The sequence below is a fragment of the Festucalex cinctus genome, chromosome 5 (genome assembly GCF_051991245.1).
Source record: "Festucalex cinctus isolate MCC-2025b chromosome 5, RoL_Fcin_1.0, whole genome shotgun sequence".
NCBI lineage: Eukaryota > Metazoa > Chordata > Actinopteri > Syngnathiformes > Syngnathidae > Festucalex > Festucalex cinctus.
This window is the reverse complement of record NC_135415.1, coordinates 12,151,850-12,173,102: the sequence shown is the minus strand read 5'-3', so window position 1 is coordinate 12,173,102 and position 21,253 is coordinate 12,151,850. Positions and strand designations below refer to the sequence as shown.

Below are 21,253 nucleotides of genomic sequence, written 5' to 3'. Positions count from 1 at the left end.
TAATTACCTCTCGATAATGTTCAACTATTGGATGGAAGTGCACATTTTCGTTAAGTACACTGTGTTCCAACTATGTTTCGCATTTGCATTATTAGGGTTGGAACTAGGGACGTGGAACCCAAATAAAAGGAGAGGGTGAGGAGGGGATTTTTTTTCAGCGAGTGCAATAGTGAATTGTATCAGTCAATTCCTCTCCTCTCTCCTCGCAAGCTTTGAACTGAGTGTCTTCTGTGCTTTTTTTGCCATGTTTAATAAATGTCAAAAAGGTCAACCTGACAATCTGACTGGTCTAATTCAGATAAAAGCATAAAATTCCATATCAAACCTATTGCATGTTGTTGCGATATGCATATTGCACAAGGCAATATCATATCACGAGATTGATATTTTTTCGATATATTGTGTAGCCCTATTGCTGGCACATTTAGGAAAGCAGATATTTGTTATTTTATTTTGTTGCTGGCATGTTTTGTAAAGTGGGTTAGTAAAGGGGGGGGACTGCTGGTACGTTAAGGAAAGTATTGCTGACAAATGCAGTGGGAAAGCTTCGACCTGACGGCAAGCGAGGCCGACATCTTTCGTCTTTATCTCCACTCTGCCAAGGAAGTCATTACCCGCGGATAAACGCCGCACTTCCTTTTTCCTCTTCCCCCCCTCAAATCTTTTTTTTTTTTTTTTTTTTTTTTTAATGCTTCCATATCCCGCTGTCACATTTATTTCCCACGCTTGGCAGTAAATACTTGCCGCTCGTCAGATGGAAGCCGCGAGCAAGCTGTGCTGAAAGGTCCGAGCGCGCACCCGCGCACCCGCCCGATCTGCTTCTTTTGAACCATTTGCATACTTTGTCCTTTTGTTGATTTATTTGATGGCGACAGTGGAACCCTCTTTATATGTTAATGTCGCTTTTTTTCCAATACAAGCGGCGGATGTAATCGCCTCGCATAATTTCCCCATAAAAAAAGCCGGCGCGGACCCTCCCCGAGTCGGACCCGAGAAGGTTTCTCAGGTGTTTGCGGCGAAATCTCGTTTTCCCAAAAACCTGACACGGTCGATATAGGCTGAGTGCAAACGATGATGATGATGTGCGTTCTTCTCTGCCTGCAGATTTTGAAGAGGTCCTGTACGGAGATCCTCAGCGTGGAGCCCTCGAGCGTCTGCGTCAACGGTGAGTGCATTTCCAACCCAAGCCACTCGCTAGCGCCCCCTGGATTGTTGGATCAATCTCAGCCTGTTGAACTTGACGAGTGTGATTTTTTTTTTTTTTTTTTTTTTTTTTTTGGGAACGTTAGTGATCATAAAAAATGTAAATCTTTCATTAGATAATAATTGTCATTTCTTGAGGTACATGTATCTTTAGTTACATGTCACAATAATATCGATATCGCTATATTCAGCGACTATATCGCTTATTGCATGTTTTTCCAATATCGTGCAGCCCTAGTATATGCTGTGTTTTTCATGACTTTCGCGATGACTGGCGTGCACCACTTCTGCCTCGCCACCAGGAAATGGGCGTGCGCAAAGGTTGCTCCATGATCTGTTTCTTTTTCGTTACATTGAAGTTAAAAAATAAAAAAATAAAATAATGCTGTTTCTTCTTCGGTTGTTGCTTCAGGTCTTCCCGGTGCACTGCTGTTGATATAGCGCCTCCATAATGGCGCAACACTGCAACTGCAATTAAAATGCATTCCAGATGGAGCGCTGTGTTGAGCGATATCAGTGGCTCAGGCTGGAGGTGGCCGCCTCTGAATTTTGTATCCAGGAAAAACCCTGGGGAAGATTTCTTAAGTTGAAAGATAGCTGTAGGAAAGTGAGCGATTTTTTATTTTTTATTTTGTGTTAAATTTAGGAAAAGGGGTAAAATGCTCTTAAGTTTAGAAAAAGCGAGATTTGATGGTACATTTAGGAGCGTAGAGATTGTTAGTCCGATTATGAGACTGCTGGAAGCTGGCAAGTTTAGCAAAGGCAGAGATTGGTGGTGAGGGTAGCTGGTGTGGTTAGAAGAGGAGAGAATGCTGATAAAATGTGAAACGGTCACGGTTAAGTCATTCACTCCCAGCCATTTTCGCTCTCGGCTGTTTTCCTGGATTTTGACTGATTTTGCAAGACCCACATAATATTCTATTCTATTCTATTCTATTGCTATAAAAACATGGAACCTACCAAAAGGAAGATTAGAGTCTCTTCTTTCATCAGGAAAAAAAATGTATAGTTAAGTTTATATCAAAGTTATAGTTCTGTTTGCGTTTTTTGCAGCATTTTGCATGAATCGAAGTCTGTTGAAAACATTGTCAAAAAGAGCTTGTTGCAACATGGCCCTTGTTGATCTCTTATACTCTGCTGCCACCAGCTGGCCATTTTTGTAATAACTACCATACCTAGCATAAAAATGAAAAAAACAACAACATATAAATACGTCTTTAACGTGTGATCAAATGAGTTAAGGAAGGGCAGTTGGTATGTACAGGACAGGAATTTTTCTGGTAGATATAGGAAAGGTGGTCCATTAAAAATGTATCAGTTTGAGTTTTTTTTTTTTTTTGAAGCGGTAATAAAAATCAGCCCCTTACTACCGTTTCCCCGATGGACACGAAATTTGTCTATCGTAACAGGACGGATGAAAAAGTCTCAAGGACCCCATGCCCGAAATTGAAGTTTGCTTTCAAGGGGGCCATTTTGAGCTATTCTAGGACTTGTACTTTGGTGTCTTCCAATTCCCCAATTGCTCCTGAAATCACTTCCATGTTCCCACTCCAGAGTCGTTCGACCTCGTGCTGCGCGGGAATGGCTTCGCGCTGGGCCGCAGCAGCGAGAGTGTGGTGTGCAGCTTCATCGTGGACCAGCAAACCTTCAGTAAGTGTCCACAGTGTCAAGAACACGCTTGGAGCCCCAACCATTACAACATTTCTCTAAACTTTGTTATGTCCTAATATGTTCATGTGTGGCGGCACGGTGATCGAGTGGTTAGCACATCCGCCTTTGAGTCCAGGCTCCAGCCTTCCTGGGTGAAGTTTGCATGTTCTCCCCGTGCTTGCGTGGGTCTTCTCCTGGTACTCCGGTCTCCTCCCACATTCCAAAGACATGCATGGCAGGTTAATTGGGTGCTCCGAATTGTCCCTAGGTGTGCTTGTGTGCGTGGATGATTGTTAGTCTCTGTGTGCCCTGCGATTGTCTGGCAACCAGTCCAGGGTGTCCCACGCCTACTGCCCAGAGTCAGCTGAGATAATCGCCAGCACCCCCCGTGGCCCTTGTGAGGAATAAGCGGTCAAGAAAATGGATGGATGGATGTTCATGTGTAGGGGGAAATTTTTATTTTTTAATTTTTTGCAGATTTTTTTTGTGATTATTTTTGTCTTATGTTATGATGTGTTAATTAGGGGTGTAACGATATCCAAACATCACGATACGATATCACGATATGTAGGTCACGATTTGATAATAACCATGATATTGTGGGGAGGTTTGCGATACAAAAAAAGGTTGCACAATATTGTGCTTTTGTACATTACAGCAATTAAAAAATATAAATATTATATGTAAAACAATATGTACCGTATTTTCCTCACTATAAGGCGCACCTAAAAGCCTTCAATTTTTTCAAAAGCTGTGCATGAAGAATCATGTCTCAGTATACTGACCAAACCCAGAAAACAGGTGAGCCATGATTGTTCATGACTTACTTCCTCAGCACAGGTGATGTCATCATCAGTCGACAGCAAGTAGAAAAATTACTTTTTAAAAGGTATTTGTTATACATTAAAAATAATGAAGTCATCAAATTCATTCTGGACAAAATATGAACTTTTCACTGCTGAAAATTGTTCAATGAGTCAAGTGTCCCTAACAGATGTGTTGCTTTTAATATCGTGACATGATGACGGCGATATATTGTGGCACTTTTAATATTGAGATATCACACTATTGCATTTATCGTTACATATCCCTAGTGTTAATGTGGAATAAAAATCAGTATAAATTGTTTATTTCTTTTACTGATTTAAACAAAAATTGTCATCCATCCATCCATCCATCTTCTTCCGCTTATCCGGGGTCGGGTCGCGGGGGCAGCAGCTTCAGGAGGGAAACCCAGACTTCCCTCTCCCCAGCCACTTCAACCAGCTCCTCCGGTGGGATCCCAAGGCGTTCCCAGGCCAGCCGAGAGACATAGTCTCTCCAGCGTGTCCTGGGTCGTCCCCGGGGCCTCCCACCGGTGGGACATGCCCGGAACACCTCCCCAGGGAGGCGTCCAGGAGGCATCCGAACCAGATGCCCGAGCCACCTCAGCTGGCTCCTCTCAACGCGGAGGAGCAGCGGCTCGACTCTGAGTCCCTCCCGGATGACCGAGCTTCTCACCCTATCTCTAAGGGAGAGCCCGGACACCCTGCGGAGGAAACTCATTTCGGCCGCTTGTATCCGGGATCTCGTTCTTTCGGTCACGACCCACAGCTCGTGACCATAGGTGAGGGTTGGAACGTAGATCGACCGGTAAATCGAGAGCCTTGCCTTTTGGCTCAGCTCTTTCTTCACCACGACGGACCGATACAGAGTCCGCATCACTGCAGACGCTGCACCGATCCGCCTGTCGATCTCCCGCTCCATCCTACCCTCACTCGTGAACAAGACCCCAAGATACTTGAACTCCTCCACTTGGGGCAGGATCTCATCCCCGACCTGAAGACGACACTCCACCCTTTTCCGACTGAGGACCATGGTCTCGGATTTGGAGGTGCTGATCCTCATCCCAGCCGCTTCACACTCGGCTGCGAACCGCTCCAGTGAGAGCTGAAGGTCCCGGCCTGATGAAGCCAACAGCACCACATCATCTGCAAAGAGCAGAGATGCAATGCTGAGGCCACCAAACCGGAACCCCTCCAATCCTCGGCTGCGCCTAGAAATTCTGTCCATAAAAGTTATGAACAGAATCGGTGACAAAGGGCAACCTTGGCGGAGTCCAACCCTCACCGGAAACGAATCCGACTTACTGCCGGCAATGCGGACCAAACTCTGGCAACGGTCGTACAGGGACCGAACAGCCCGTAACAAGGGGCCCGGCACCCCGTACTCCCGAAGCACCCCCCACAGAACTCCCCGAGGGACACGGTCGAACGCCTTCTCCAGATCCACAAAACACATGTGGACTGGTTGAGCGAACTCCCACGCACCCTCGAGGATCCTGCGGAGGGTGTAGAGCTGGTCCACTGTTCCACGGCCAGGACGAAAACCACACTGCTCCTCCTGAATCCGAGATTCGACCTCCCGACGGACCCTCCTCTCCAGCACCCCTGAATAGACCTTACCAGGGAGGCTGAGGAGTGTGATCCCTCTGTAGTTGGAACACACCCTCCGGTCCCCCTTCTTAAAAAGGGGGACCACCACCCCGGTCTGCCAATCCAGAGGCACTGTCCCCGATGTCCACGCGATGTTGTAGAGGCGTGTCAACCACGACAGCCCCACAACATCCAGTGTCTTTAGGAACTCCGGGCGGATCTCATCCACCCCCGGGGCCCTGCCACCGAGGAGCTTTCCAACCACCTCAGTGACTTCGACCCCAGAGATAGGAGAGCCCACCCCAGAGTCCCCAGACTCTGCTTCCTCAAAAGGAGACGTGTTGGTGGAATTGAGGAGGTCTTCGAAGTACTCCCCCCACCGCTTCACGACGTCCCGAGTCGAGGTCAGCAGCACCCCATCGCCACTATAAACAGTGTTAATGGTGCACTGCTTTCCTCTCCTGAGACGCCGGATGGTGGACCAGAATTTCCTCGAAGCCGTCCGGAAGTCGTTTTCCATGGCCTCACCGAACTCCTCCCATGTCCGAGTTTTTGCCTCAGCAACCGCCGAAGCCGCGTTCCGCTTGGCCATCCGGTACCTGTCAGCTGCCTCCGGAGTCCGACAGGCCAAAAAGGCCCGATAGGACTCCTTCTTCAGCTTGACGGCATCCCTTACCGCTGGTGTCCACCAGCGGGTTCGAAGATTGCCGCCACGACAGGCACCGACCACCTTACGGCCACAGCTCCGATCGGCCGCCTCAACAATGGAGGCGCGGAACATGGTCCATTCGGACTCAATGTCCCCCACCTCCCCCGAGACAAGGGAGAAGCTCTGCCGGAGGTGGGCATTGAAACTCTTTCTGACAGGGGATTCCGCCAGACGTTCCCAGCAAACCCTCACAATACGTTTGGGTCTGCCAGGTCGGACCGGCATCTTCCCCCACCATCGGAGCCAACACACCTCCAGGTGGTGATCAGTTGACAGCTCCGCCCCTCTCTTCACCCGAGTGTCCAAAACATGCGGCCGCAAATCCGATGACACGACTACAAAGTCGATCATCGAACTGCGGCCTAGGGTGTCCTGGTGCCAAGTGCACATATGGACACCCTTATGCTTGAACATGGTGTTCGTTATGGACAAACCGTGACGAGCACAGAAGTCCAATAACAGAACACCGCTCGGGTTCCGATCAGGGGGGCCGTTCCTCCCAATCACGCCCCTCCAGGTCTCACTGTCATTCCCCACGTGAGCGTTGAAGTCCCCCAGCAGGACGAGGGAGTCCCCAGAGGGAGCGCTCTCCAGCACACCCTCCACGGACTCCAAGAAGGGTGGGTACTCTGAGCTGCTGTTTGGTGCATATGCACAAACAACAGTCAGGACCCGTCCCCCCACCCGAAGGCGGAGGGAGGCTACCCTCTCGTCCACCGGGGTAAACCCCAACGTACAGGCGCCGAGCCGGGGGGCAATAAGTATGCCCACACCTGCTCTGCGCCTCACACCGTGGGCAACTCCAGAGTGGAAGAGAGTCCAACCCCTCTCAAGAGGACTGGTACCAGAGCCCAAGCCGTGTGTGGAGGCGAGTCCGACTATGTCTAGTCGGAACTTCTCGGCCTCGCACACCAGCTCGGGCTCCTTCCCTGCCAGAGAGGTGACATTCCATGTCCCAAGAGCCAGCTTCTGTAGCCGGGGGTCGGTCCGCCAAGGTCTCCTCCCTTGGCCGCCACCCAGCCCACACTGCACCCGACCCCTTTGGCCCCTCCCACCGGTGGTGAGCCCGTGGGAAGAGGGACCCACGTTGCCCCTTCGGGCTGTGCCCGGCCGGGCCCCATGGGTGCAGGCCCGGCCACCAGGCGCTCGCCAGCGAGCCCCGCCTCCAGGCCTGGCTCCAGAGGGGGGCCCCGGTGACCCGCGTCCGGGCGAGGGAAACGCGTCTCCAAAATTTTTTATCATCATAGGGGTCTTCTGAGCCGTTCTTATTCTGGCCCCTCACCTAGGACCTGTTTGCCATGGGTGACCCTGCCAGGGGCATAAAGCCCCAGACAACATAGCTCCTAGGATCATTGCGACACGCAAACCCCTCCACCATGTTAAGGTGCCGGCTCACGGAGGGGCAAAAATTGTCATATATTGTAATTTGTTAATGGGGGGGGGTCATTACAAAAAAACAAACAAACAAAAAAACAGTATTAAATCATGTAACCGATTTAATCGTTTGGGCCTAATACCACACCATGCCAAAGCAAGTTAATTTTGAAATTCATCATGGATGAATGAAAAAGAAAACAAGGCAATGTGCTAAAGTACAATATGCAGCGTCTGCAGGTGCACGGCGCTTCTTATTTTGGGCTGCAATCTGTTTCCGCCACGCTTTGGCTCATCTTCTCAAACACTCGCTCGGCGTGTGCCAATGCCAACAAGTTATTTTCTGACTCTTGACTGAAATACTTGTACAGCATATTTTCTCTGCTTTTTTTTTTATTTTCTAAAGATTCAACTTGTCGTCAGCAGATGTCCTCGTGCGTGTCCTTTCTCAGTTTGCGACGCCCACTCGGGGGAAGGCCCGCCGCCGTTCCCTCATTTTTTTTTTTTTTGGCTCCCCCGCATGTGTTACTGATGACCTTTTCGACGGCGGGGGCCACGTTTTTAATTACGGACGGGTGGGGCGTCTCGACGGCTCTCGAACACGCGCCGCATATGCCGGGGGCAGATGCCGCCGTCTTGTCTGTCACCTCGGCAGTTGGAGGGCCAAAAAAACAAACGACCTCGGTGGCCGGAGACTCACACACACACGCGTGCGCACGAAATGCGCAATTAACGTAGTGCAGTGTTAATGCCTCCGAATGTGGGAAAGGAGAGCCGCAAGCAAACAGCCGATACTTTGCACACGCCAGTGCAGAAATGCGTACAAAAACAGCATGCAACAGTTGTCACATGTCGGGATGGGCAACAACTGATAGCATGTATCCGTATCGGGCTGATGCCAGCTTTATTTTAAGATAATGAGTAGGGGTGGGAACCTCCGGGTACCTCACGATACAATACGATATGCGATATATACAAGGCTCACGACAATGCTTATCTCACGATATGACAATACAGCAATTATCGATATATTGCTCAGGTCATAAGTCTACGATAAAACTAATCATAAAATAATAATAATTAAAAATAAATAAATAAATAAATAAAAATAATAAAATAAATAAATATCAATAAATAATAGTAATAATAAAATCTTATTATAATAAAAATGTAAATAAATATAAAGACATAATGTAATATATAAATATATATAATGTATACAAATATCAATAAAAATAATAAAAAATTAAAATGTATAATAATAATAATAATAATAGTTGTAATAATAATAATAATAAACTAAGCTCATGACTCTTCTTCGCCTGAAGACTTGCGTCCATTTCCCAGCCACTCTTATGAGGCACTCCCTCTAGTGGCCCGCCAAATAATTGCTCAATAAGTCATGAACAATGTAGCCATTATAGTGGCGGGTTATTAACTACAAATATCGCGATACTTGCGTAGGCGTATCGATAATCTATCGGGGGACAAAGTATCATGATTTATCGCGATGTCGATATATCATCACACTCTGAGTACTCAAGGAGGCTGCCGATCCCTGCCCAATATGTATGTCTGTTCACCATTTTCTCTTTCAAAAGTGCGAGTGGTATCGGTGAGTACTCGTTAAGAGATAGACAATATGTTTTTTTGTTTTTTTTCAGGGCCGATACTGATGCCGATTATTAGTAGTCAAGGATGCCGATAACCGATATTTGGAGCCGATATTCATTTTCATGAAAAAGGGGAAAATATTGTCATCAAAATTTTGAAAAAATATAAACTCCAGCTCTTAATATTATTATTTTTTTTGATTTTAAAGCATATGTTTATTGAGCATCTTTTAGGGTTATTAAAATATTGGAGTTTTTTTTTTTTTTTTTTTAACTCTTTGACCGCCATAAACGTTTAATGACGTTCAGTATAAACCTAGAATTGGCTGCCATAGACGTTAATTGACGTCTACTATGTTTTTTTATGGAAACGGGTGGAGGAAAGCCTTGGGCAGCTGTGCTCAAAGTATCAAGCCGATCGGGTTACTATAATGAGTATTCCTGGCCACTAGATGGCTGTGATGAGTCTTTTGGACAAGATCGGGTAGGAGACAACAGTAGAAGAAGAGAGGCGGAGCTAGAGTGTTGAGGGGGAGAGAATGGCTAACTTGGCTAAGGGAGTCAAAAAGGCTACAGATGGCAATCAGCTCACGCTTGATCCTTATTTTCAAAGCTCAAAAGCATCGACCAGTGCTCAAGAGCATAGTGATGACGGAGTTAAGTCATAGTTGAAGCGGTGACGCGGCCGTTTCGACCACGTCCTAAGGCCCCACCGGCTAGCGATGCTAATAACGTCCTAAGGCCGCACCGGCTAGCGATGCTAACACCGGAGAAAAGTGGTGCACAACTGAGCACGTCTGCACAGATGACGTTTCATCGGACGATGACGAGTACTATGGGTCCGATGCAAGACAGTCTTGGACAGTCTTCCAAAGAACGTGAAGGTAAGCGCTAACATGCTAAGCGATTGCAAGTAAGATTACTTTACTAACTTTTCGGCGATCTGCTAGCAGCGTGTGTAAATGTGCTGATATACACTAGAACATCTATTACCTATACAAACGTGAATGTATGTTTTATAGATCGTGCTCACAGCAACGTCCGACCGCTGGTTCTACGACAAAGAAAGGTAAAAAAAAAAACAAAAAAAAAAAAACGTTTTCAATACACCGCAACCAGCTCCCCCTCATAGGGCCCAAAGTGACCCTTCTCACAGTGAGCAGAACAAAGGTAAAAAGAAAAAAAAAAAAGATTCTCCACAGCTCTAATAAAATATTTGATGGTAAACTTCTTCTATAATTTACAGAATGTGCATCAACCAATACATCGAAGAAAAAAAGGTAAACATGCACACACACACACACATTGCATCACAGTGCTCTAAAATAATATATGATATTGAAATGTATATTTGCAGATCCCAAAGATTCTGGCTGGCTTGAAGTTGATGAATTCGGCTGGCAGCCAACCATCTTCCCTTTTGCTGCAAAACCAGGACCAAGGGATGCTGCAGCAGAGCTGAATTCCCACCTGCCAGCTGACATCCTGGAGCTCTTCATCACGGATGAACTTCTCCAGCACATCGTTCATCATACCAACCTCTACGCAAATCAGTCCATGCAGAAGCAGACTGACAAAAACTGTTGCGCACGTGTAAATAGTTTGCAAAGAGTTTTCCAAATTGTTTGTTCGGATTGCTACTGTTGCATGTAAATAAACTGTTATTTTGCAATCAAAAAACATTTTTTATTGTTGGGGTAGTGTTTTATAGAAGTTTAGGTGTTTGTAGAATCACTCATGCAAAAAAAAAAAAGAGTGCCAAATTCACTAGAGTGCATGAAATAACATCGTTTCACAAAAAGCTTGATTTCTCCGTATTTTGGAAGAAAATTGAGGATTTGGGTGAAACGAAGGTGTTTTCTATTGTTGATTACTGAAGATCCGAATAAGGTACAAACAAACTTTTTTTTTTTAGATGAAAGATGAGACTTCAATCTTTCATTTGTTAGTATCCGCGTTTCCATAGTCCTAACACAACATTTTCTGTGGAGCTTGAAAGATCGGTAAAATTCTGTAAATCAGCTGGCAGTATAGGGGTTACCTTTTCCGAAAATGGCTGGCAGTCAAAGAGTTAATCTTAGTCAATAGACTAAAATCAATTTTATTTTAAAATCTAACAAGCTCCGGGATCTCCCCGGGGCAGTAGCCTGTTTTCAAAAGTTCAATAAAAACAATTGTTTTCTACACTAAATAAAGTATTCCAAAATTTCAAAATATCTGAAGTATTATTATTATTATTATTTTTTAACGTATCTTTTTAAATTCAAACAAAAAAGATGGTGCATCGGCCATATGATTCAGCCATATGACTCTTCAAAATGTCCGATGCCGATATTTGTCAAAATGCTGAATATCGGCACTGATAATCGGTCTATCCCTAGTACTCGTGAATAGTTGTACTGGTATCAGTCTGGAAAAGAAGTGGCATAGAACTTCTCAGTGATCTAATAAATTTAATGTGAACATATTTGCCTACATTTTTTTCTTCCCCGTATAGATCACAAGCCGAGCACCGTGCGTAACGACTACCTGCTCTGTCCTGCGCCCCAGCTCGACTATGTGGGACAGTAAGTACACCGCCGTCATGCTCTTCTGCTTGTTGACAAGCAACAAGCAATTGCTGTTATTTTTGGCATATAAAGTAGACGAGGAAAAAATTAAATTTGCAACACGGGAGATTATTAGTCATAGTTGGAGATCAAATAACCCTCCTGCTATGTTGTTTATTGGCAGATCAGAAAAATACATCATTTTGCAAGGTTTTAATTACATTATTTTTAAATATTTTTTTGATTTGATATCTTTCAGGGGGAACCAACTCCCATTGTTCAAAATGCTTATTTTAAAAATTCTACTAGACTAAGTGCAATTTTTTGGAGAAATTGGGTGGGAATGCTGAAAGCACATTGAGAGATAAATTATGAACTTATAACCTCCTGGTTACTGGACAATGAGCTTTACCAAACTATGCCACCGAGCAGTATCAGTAATGATGATGTTATATATATGGAAGTGGGCATGGACAGTGATACGTAGAAAAAGTTCAATGACTGTCCCATTGAAAATTAATGGGCAAAAGTTATTAAATGTTAAATTGTGCAAAAAAACAGCATAACAGGATGTCACACATATCACGTATAATAAATGTATTCAATGTGCCGTTACCATGGTTAATAAATAGAAGAAGATATTCTAGCAGTCTTTGTGACAATCTGGTGATTTTTGAAATGCATATTTCCAGCACAAACGTAGTAATATTATGGCAATAAATAGGGAGTGGGCATGTTTTTTTTGTGGCGGCATGGTTTTGGTCTCTGGTGATAATCTCCAAAGTCACCGCAACACACATTTGAGTGCAATCCAATCAAACGCGTATGATTGTCAGCAGGAACGGCCGATTATCTATCATACTTATACTTACAGTTGAGTATTACGCAATAATCCTCTGATCTTGAGGCCATCTGATTCGGAGAGAAATGATTGGATAAAAAAGGGATTTATAAATAGCCATGTGTTTACAACAACAGGTTACATTTTTTTAATTGGAATATGTTTGTGTTGTATTTTATCCTAACGTGGAACCAAAACAATTTCAAGCATTTGAACAAATTGATGACATTTTGGATATTTTTCACGCAGATCGAATTGGCCGTACAAATCGGGTAAGCACGTTGGCGCCGCGGGCCGTTAAAGTAGCAAACCAACACCTGCCGCCGCCACACGCGCGTCCACTTCTCCTCGCTCGCTCACCAAGGATGCCGTAAACCTTTTTTTTTCCTGGAGCGCCGACATCTGTAAAGCTGTGCTTTCCCGCCACACCGCCGCCCGCCGCTTAATTAACGCTCAGCGGCCCCATTAAGGCGCTAACTAGTCGGGGGGGGGGTCTGGCGCCAAACACATCTGCTGGTGGGGCTTGAAAAAGGTTGGGAGACAGATGCCACCTTTTTTCCCCCTCCTGCGTTCTCTTCATTAGCTTGTTAGCACTGCAGATGCTAACCACCAATGTACAACCACATAGCCTTATCCGAATATCCGAATAATTGCACACAAATACCTATGTGGAAAACCACATATACTATGTCAACATATCGCCTTATCACTAACGACCACATGCTAACCAAGGACGTACAGCCACATAGCCTTATCCGAATATGAATTCCAGAGACAAATGCAGGTGACCATATATTTATATTTGCACACAAATACCTTTATGGAAAACCACATATACTATGCAAACATATAACTATATAGCTTTATCTGAAACAACCACTTAACTTAGCCCGGAGCTAAAGGCTATGTGAAAAACGATTATGCAGATGATGGCATAGCTTTATCCAGAACTAAATACTATGCAGACATATACATTCACATGTGGATGACCACATTGTTTATTTGATGCCAAATGTCAGTGTGGACATCCGCATAGTTTTAACTAGAGCCAAATGCAGATGTGTGCATAGCTTTATCCTGATCCAAACACTATGTGGACAACCTCCATAAACTATATGGACAACAACACAGCTTTACCCCAAGCCATAATAACTATGCAGATGATTGCATAGCTTTATCCAGAACCAAAATAACTATGTGGATGACCGCGTAGCTGTATCCAGGTCCAAACTTGGGTTATATTAGCATAGTTTGATGACTGATCCAAGCTAAATAACTATGAGGACATCTGTAAAAACTATGTGGAGAACTACTTTACATAGCTTTCTGTGAAGCAAAAAACTACGTGGATAACTGCATAGCTTTGTTAATACAAAAATTATGCAGATGACTAAAAACTATGCAGATGACTGCAGAGCTTTATTCAGAGCAAAGTGCAGATGAACACATTTTTTTTTTTTTATCCCATATCAAATGACCGCGTATGACCGCATAACTTAACACAGGGTAAATGCGACAATTGCATAGCTTTAGGAGAGCCAAATGCCAACAAATGCAGTATGAGCCAAAAAGACCATGTGGACAAAGGCATCGTTTTAATTTGAGCCAAAGAACTATGTGGCCGAGCCTTTCAGAAAGTTAGGCTTGCCAGATGCCAACCTTTCTCTCTTTTTTTTTACTCCATACGCTCTAAATAATTCACCACTCTGACAACCCCGGCAGTGTCAACGTCCTGCTTGCCGCCCATGCCGGCACCACCGCCCATCTGTCAACCGGGTGTCACCGTTGCCTGTAAATTCCGACTCCAGTCATGTGAAGGAACATGCCATTTTCTCCCGCCCTTTTTTCCCCCGCATTCCCGGGTCGTCACTTTGGACCCGTCGTGTGCACCAAGAGTTGGGGTCCCCACCTCCAAACCTCCCGTCTGGGGACCTCCGGTGCGCCCGTCGGTGTTTTCACAATGGGGGCAGAGAGTAAAAGATAACAGAGGGGCGCCCTTAACACCTTGCGGAGACAACGCTAATGCTAATGCTAAAGCTTGTCAATAATTTAGAATGCCGGCTTTGGGCGAGGGATGGACAGCTGCTCCCATCTGCTGTGTGAAGACATTTTCCCGTCGGTGTGTGTGTGTGTGCGTGCGCTCCTTTGTTGTCACGGGAACGTCATTCCGAGCATCTGTGCCGTGCAACTTCGACTCGTTCTCGCGAGGATGGAACGACAGGAGCACTTAGCTAGCACTTTCATGTCCAAGGGGAGGGGTGAGGAGCCATCAGAGGGGATGGACTGCAGTGCCTGGCAGCGCTGTGGTCCCCCCCATCTGTGTCCCTGCCCCACCACTTTGTCCCTCCTTTTTTGGGGGGGGGATGCGGGTGTGTCGGAGTAGGGGAAATTTTTTCCCTCTGCTCCGACTCACCTGCTCCCAGGGGGGGGTGCTCGCTTTGCTGGACCGCGGTTGACGGCTTCTTTCTTTGGTGGTGGTCCTTATGCATGCCAGATCCGTCGCACCAGCATCTACTGAAACTCAACAGAAGTAGCCTCTCCCTCCCACAGCCCCTTGAATCAGTGGGTGCTGGTGTCTGTGGATCTCACTTTGCTTTATCTATCCTTCCCTCCTTCCTCTCTTTAGTTTTTCCTCTGGTCACTTGAGATCTCAATTTATTGGAAGTTTGAGGTTTCTGGGGTTGGCATAAGACTCTGGTTTTGTAACCACGCAGGAGGGGTTTTGTTGGTGCTGGATTTCACTTTGATGGATTGGATGTACTGGCTTCTATGGATCTCACTCTGCCTTATCGATCCTTCCCTCCTTCCTCTCTTTAGTTTTTCCTCTGGTCTCTTGAGATCTCGCTAAATTTGCTGGAATTTAGAGGCTTCCGGGGTTGGCGTAAGACTTTGATTTTGTAATCATGGGGAAGGCAGGAAGTGTTTGGTCGGTGCTGGATTTCACTTTGATTTATCTTTCTTTTCTCTTTATTTTTTTCTGACCTTTTCTCTGGTCTCCTGACCATTTAAACCTCACGACTCTGGCAAGATTCTGAAGTACCTGGTTAAGGCGAAGGGTAATGGGATATTTATAAGGCTTTAGGTGAATTAATGAGTATAAATTTATACGTATTTGCACGCGCACGCACGCGCACGCACGCACGCACGCAAACGCACACACGCAAACGCACGCACACACAAAAAACAAAAAAAAAAAAAAAAAGAGCAATGATGATAAGACGTTGAATCGCTAAGACTACCGAATGAACAATTCTGAGCTCTTTAAAAAAAAAAAAAAAAAAAAAAAAAAAGGAGCACTTAGCTAGTTTTAGCCATCCGCATACGTCTTTTTCTCCGGCTAAAGTTATGTGGTTGTTTATATAGTTATTTGGCTGTGTGTAAAACTGTGGCCGTGCCCATTTAGCACTATAGTAAAGCTATGCTGTTGTCTGCATAGTAATCGGATGAATCTAGTGGACGTCCACATTTGGGTCCGTAATCTGGATAAAGCTATGCTACTCTACTGCGGACGACCACTTGGCTTTATCAAGAGCCGAATGATTATGTGGACAGCCTCATAGTTTTTACAGCGCTATTATCACTGTGCAGACAGCCGCATGGTTACATTACATTATTCTAGCTTTTATCACATATAGTTTTATCCTGCATAGCTTTTAGCCACAGGAAAATGACTATTTGGACAGCCGCATAGCTTTATGCCTAGCCTTAACTATGTGAATGACCACATAGTTTTGTCTGGGGACAAATAACTATGTGGACGACAGTAGCGATAGACCGATATGGTTTTGTCAGTGCCGATACCAACACCAATTACGAGTAGTCAAGGACGCCGATAACCGATATTTGGAGCCGATATTCATTTTCACCAATAGGGAACATATTGTCATCAAAATTTGATAAAAAAAATACAAATAGAAACGCCAGCTCTTAATTTTTTTTTATACAGGAACAATCCCCTTCACTCCCGTCTGTTTTACTGTATTTAAACCGATTTTGCAAGGCCCACAGAACCTACCAAAAGAAAGATTAAAGTCTCTTCTTTCATCAGGGAAAAAAAAGGATATATTTTTTTTTTATCTGTTTCCGTTTTGCATCAATTTGCATTAGAATATAGCTAAGTTTCATCATTATTCACGAATCTGCTTGCAATTTTGAGTGAGCTTCTTTTCAACATGGCCCTGTTTGATCTCTTATACTCTGCTGCCACCTTCTGGCTGTTTTTGTAATAACTACCATTTCTTCAACCGTTCTTTGCAGTTGAGAGGCTGCATCAAAGTCTTCTGTATGCTCTAACTAGAGGTGGGAATCTTGGGGCACCTCACGATTCGATTGCGATTACGATTCAGAGGCTACGATTCGATTATAAAACGATTATTGATTTCCCCCCCAGGCAGCAGAAAAAAAACAATGTATTTTGGTGCTTTTAATGTTTCGTACATTAGTTACAAAAATAGTACAAAAGTCCTCTCAGGCCTACAAAAACTACTATTTCAGTATCAAGTTAACAGTTCAAAACAGTAAATAAAACACTCAAGTCCTCATTCTGTAACAACAGCTTTTAAGTATATTCAGTCTTCAACAGAATAAAACATAGCATTGAGCAAAAATATATTATTTTTATCCACTCAAAAGTGCATTGAGGTATAAATGAAAGACAATGTGAACTACTACTTCAATACAAATGCCTAAAAAAAAAAAGTGCTTTCCTGCTTTTTAAGTTGTGTAAAGATGAACATGTAAACATTAAAGTTTCTCAGAGGTACAAAAAAAAAAAAAAAAAAACCTCAAGTGCTTTTCTGCTTTTTAACTTGTGTAAACATGAACGTGTAAACATTAATGGGATCGTTCGGCTTTTTTAACATGAATCTCGATTTGATCCTCACCTCCCGTGTGTGCGATCAGCACTGACTTCTTTCTGACAGCGTTCGGTGACACCAGTTCTGGTTCGACGTTGGACGAGAAGAAAATAAAAAAGAAAATAGTCCAGCAAGCTGGCTGGGGTCTCGGAAATAAAGCGTTTTTCTTCTAAAAACTTTTTGTTTTCAAAAGCGTGATACATTTCCACCACAATACTCTTTTCTGAATAAAGTCAGACGCCATTACCGCCAGCCACTACTTTTCTGTTCGTTCGTTCGTATCACTGCGCGGCGCCCTGTAGAACGCTAACCGACGCACTGCAGCCAGCTAGCTGATACTTCCGCCTCAAGTTGTTTGCCTTTTCGGAGCAGGTCTGATGTCATGAAGAGGTGGGTTGGTCAGCTCAGCCATGCTTGTTGTTGTTTTGAATCTCGAGGCGTGAGTTGTGGATGTGTACTCTCGGTCCGTCCCAAAAAGCGTCCCGAAGACCGCGCGCGCTACTGCGTTTCAGTTCCGCGTACTCGTTTCGCTTCCCTTGGCATATTTATATAATCGGAATTTGGACGTTTGTGAATCGTTCTCGATTGTTCCACGGCCGAATCGTGAATAATCTAAGAATCGGAAATTTTGCACACCTCTAGCTCTAACATAAAAAAAACCAACAAAAAACCATAAAAAATGTATAAATCCGTCTTTGGGTCACTTGAAACATTTAAAATAGAACGTATTTATACGTTATTGGGAGCAGTTGAGTTAAGTAACTTTTAGGGTTCGTAAAATATTGGCGTTTGAAAAAAAATCGGTTTGTTTTAAAAATCTAACAAAAAGTTCAGGGATCTCCCAGGGGTAGTAGCATGTCTTCAAAAGTTAAATAAAAAATTCATAGCTCCCTATTGTTTTCTATATCCTGAGCAAGTAACTGAGTGGACCACTTACCTGCAACCAAACGACAATGCAGTTGACCATATAGCTTTACCCGGAGCCAGATTAAGCGAATGACAGCATGGCATTATCCCACAAAACTGTAGTCGTATCTTTATGCTGCATAGCTTTTGTTCAGAGCTAATGGCCCTGTGTTAGTTACGTTCCAAGTCTGTTTTTTTGTTTTTGTTTTTTTTTACATTTGAAGTAGAGGCACTCCAAGTGGTGGTGCATGTCAGACACTCGTGAACGCCGTACCATCTGTCAGGAGTCCAAAAGCGCACGTCCGTCAATCGGGAACGTTCTGGAAGTTCTCCCAGCTGTCAGCTAGAAGTCTCTGCCGAGTGACGCCTGCCGACGGATCCCGCATATGCTCCGCCGTCAATTATTCAGCCTCCTCCGTTTTTCCCGTCTTTACGGGAAACTTTGAAAGCCATTAGCGCGTTCACGATCCCTCGTCGTCGTCGCGTCCAGATGGACGCCGCCATCGGCGAGGCTCGGCGTCTTCCGCAGCGTCCTCGATCGTCTCCCGTCGTCTTCTCGACGGATCCCTCGACGGGCCGACTGGCACGACGTCACTCAAAAAAACGCAACCTTGCAGCTGTCGTTGTCTTCCTTGGGCCGTGCTCAATTATTGACACTTTTTCAGAAATGGTCTCTCAATATAAATGTGCTTATTTTACATTCGTAAATGCCACACAAAAAACTATTAAAAAAACAAAACCAAATTGGCCTTAACTAAGATGTAATGTGCGGGGATTTGCCTCACAGTTGAGCATCATTGAAATCCAAAGAGTCTCTATTAAAGCACATTGAAATTGAAAGTGTTTGCATTAAAGCTCGCTCGAATCTGCAGCATACCAAAATTGGAAAGAGTCAGTCTTAAACCACGCTAGAAAAAGCTTGCCAAAAATTCAAAGGAGTCCTCATTAAAATTGAAACAGTCCACATTAAAGCTCTCAGAAATCAGTTTGACTCACTTAAATTGAACGCGGCATTAAAGGACCTGGAAGTCCAAACAGTCTGCATTAAAGCTTATAGTAATGGAAAGAGGCTGCATTATAGCTCACCTGAAGAGAAAGACTCCGCAATAAAGCTGCCCGAAATTGGAATGAAATTAAAAGACTTGACTTGAAAATGTACTTAAAACAATCCACATTAAAGCTTACAAAATCACAAGTGTGTAAAGTTCACCCAAATTGAAGGAGTACAGATTAAAGATCACCCAAATCTAAAGAGCCTGCAATTAAGTTGTCTGAAATTGGAGTGAGACTGCATTGCACCACACGAACCTTGAAATCATCCACGTTAAAGGTCACCCACCTCAAATTCTGCATTAAACCTCACTGAACAAACCTCTCAAAAATCCCAAATAGTTCACATTAAAACTGACTGAAATCGAAACAGTCTAGGTTAAAGCTCATGGAAATTGAAAGAGTCTTAGTCAAAGCTCACAGAAATTGGATTGAGTCAGCATTTAAAACCTCACTGAATAAAACTCGGCAAAATTCAGACTTGAGTCAGGACAGTCCACGTTAAAGCTCACAGAAATCGAAAATTATAGCTTTAGGAATTTGAAAACGTTTTGGATTAAAGCTCACTGAAATTGGGGAAAAAAGTTTGCAATTAAGGTGACCGAAATTAAAGCAGCCTGTATGAAAGCTCACAAAACTCTGGACAGTCTTTAGTTTGTTTGAAAGTGTAATACAAATAAAGATGACTTGATTGACTTGACTTGACTTGATTTGACTTATTCCACAGTTGTATTTATTTATTTTTATTATTATTCTAATTTTTTTTTTTTTTTACAAAACAGAAAATGAATTTAAAATAATGATTTGTGTTTATGTACTTTCATCCAATGAGCATGTGCATCCATACTGGTATTACCGTTGCAGAATGTTTTTGTTTTTTTGTTTTTTTTGTAACCAATGTTTTTGTAATCCAGGTGTTAAGCACGCTACATGAGCATGTTCAAGTATTCCAAATTGATTACGTTTGCATTTCTTCCAGCATGTACTGTGTCTCATAAGGGGTTGTAAGAAAAATATGATTGCAGTTGATGCTGTGACGGGAGGAGGCGGGATTTAGTTTTGAGGGGAGTCGGGTGCGGGAGAGGTTTTTGTTCATCAGTGCTTTCTCGCATGGAAGCCCTCCCGCCTGATTAATAACCTGCCCGGAATTATCACCCATTCAGTTTAAATTGGCTTAAATGAGCTTCTGCTGTCACGTCCAACAGGGAGAGCTCACGTTTGCGTTTGCATGCTGCAAAGGGACGGCCAGACAGACAGACGCTCTTTCTGGTCTGGATGATGGGTGGGTGAATCCACAAAAATACTCCAGGTTTTTCTTCAGTCTACTGGTCAGTTGGACTTGCAGCGTAACAGGACAATTCAATAACAATCAAATGCATCATAAATAAGTGTTTTATCCTAAAATGTTAATAATTTTTTTTCAATGTTATTTCAGGATTTTTATACTTTAAAAGAGGTCATTTTTGACCTGCCTTGGCTGGTTATGTATACTAAAATAATGTTTATAAATTAAATGATAATAAAAGCAAAAAATAAGTATGGTCCCTACCTTTAATTTTAATTTTATTATTATTTTTTACATTAAAAAAATACATAAATTGTCAAAATTCCTAAATTTAAATTTCAAGAATGTTAACATTTTTTTTTCCAATATTTTGGTTATATGTGTGATTTTTGACCCACCTTGGCATCAAATTTAATATGCCATGTATATGTTATTGTTATACATAAAGCTAGATGGCGTGCAATAGTCTTTTTTTTTTTTTTTTTTTTTTTTTTTCCCAAAATTTTAAAATGTAGTCATTATTTTAAAACAGGTCATTTTGACTTGCATCGGCCTTCATATGATATGGATGCAAAAGGAACTTGCATAATTATAGTGTTTCAAATAATTTTATTTGTCTTAATTTGTCTTTTTTGTTGTTTTTTTTACGTGAAATATATATTATAAATATATATAATAAATTCTGTGTGGTCCAAAAGGAACTTACATAATTACAGTGTTTTGTTTTTTTTTCTCCAATTTGTCTTATTATTTTTAAATGCTTAAACATTTTCTTGTTTTGTACCCAAAAATAATTGTCTGAA

The 21,253-nt window shown here is 43.4% G+C and overlaps 2 protein-coding genes across 3 annotated transcripts in view; both read left to right on the top strand.

Moving 5' to 3' along the window:
* antxr2a (ANTXR cell adhesion molecule 2a) overlaps positions 1 to 21,253 on the top strand; it is a 98,780-nt gene that overhangs the window by 23,504 nt on the left and 54,023 nt on the right. For both annotated transcript variants that reach the window (XM_077522440.1, XM_077522441.1), the window contains 3 exons: positions 1,105 to 1,165; positions 2,758 to 2,853; positions 11,461 to 11,530. In XM_077522440.1, the coding sequence (XP_077378566.1) occupies positions 1,105 to 1,165; positions 2,758 to 2,853; positions 11,461 to 11,530 (227 nt within the window). The remainder of the gene's footprint in view (positions 1 to 1,104; positions 1,166 to 2,757; positions 2,854 to 11,460; positions 11,531 to 21,253) is intronic.
* LOC144019406 (uncharacterized) lies at positions 9,229 to 11,327 on the top strand. Its single transcript, XM_077522442.1, has 5 exons — positions 9,229 to 9,847; positions 9,986 to 10,032; positions 10,083 to 10,133; positions 10,210 to 10,243; positions 10,321 to 11,327. The coding sequence occupies exons 1-5, from the start codon at positions 9,721 to 9,723 to the stop codon at positions 10,614 to 10,616; spliced, it is 555 nt and encodes a 184-aa protein (XP_077378568.1). The 5' UTR covers positions 9,229 to 9,720; the 3' UTR covers positions 10,617 to 11,327.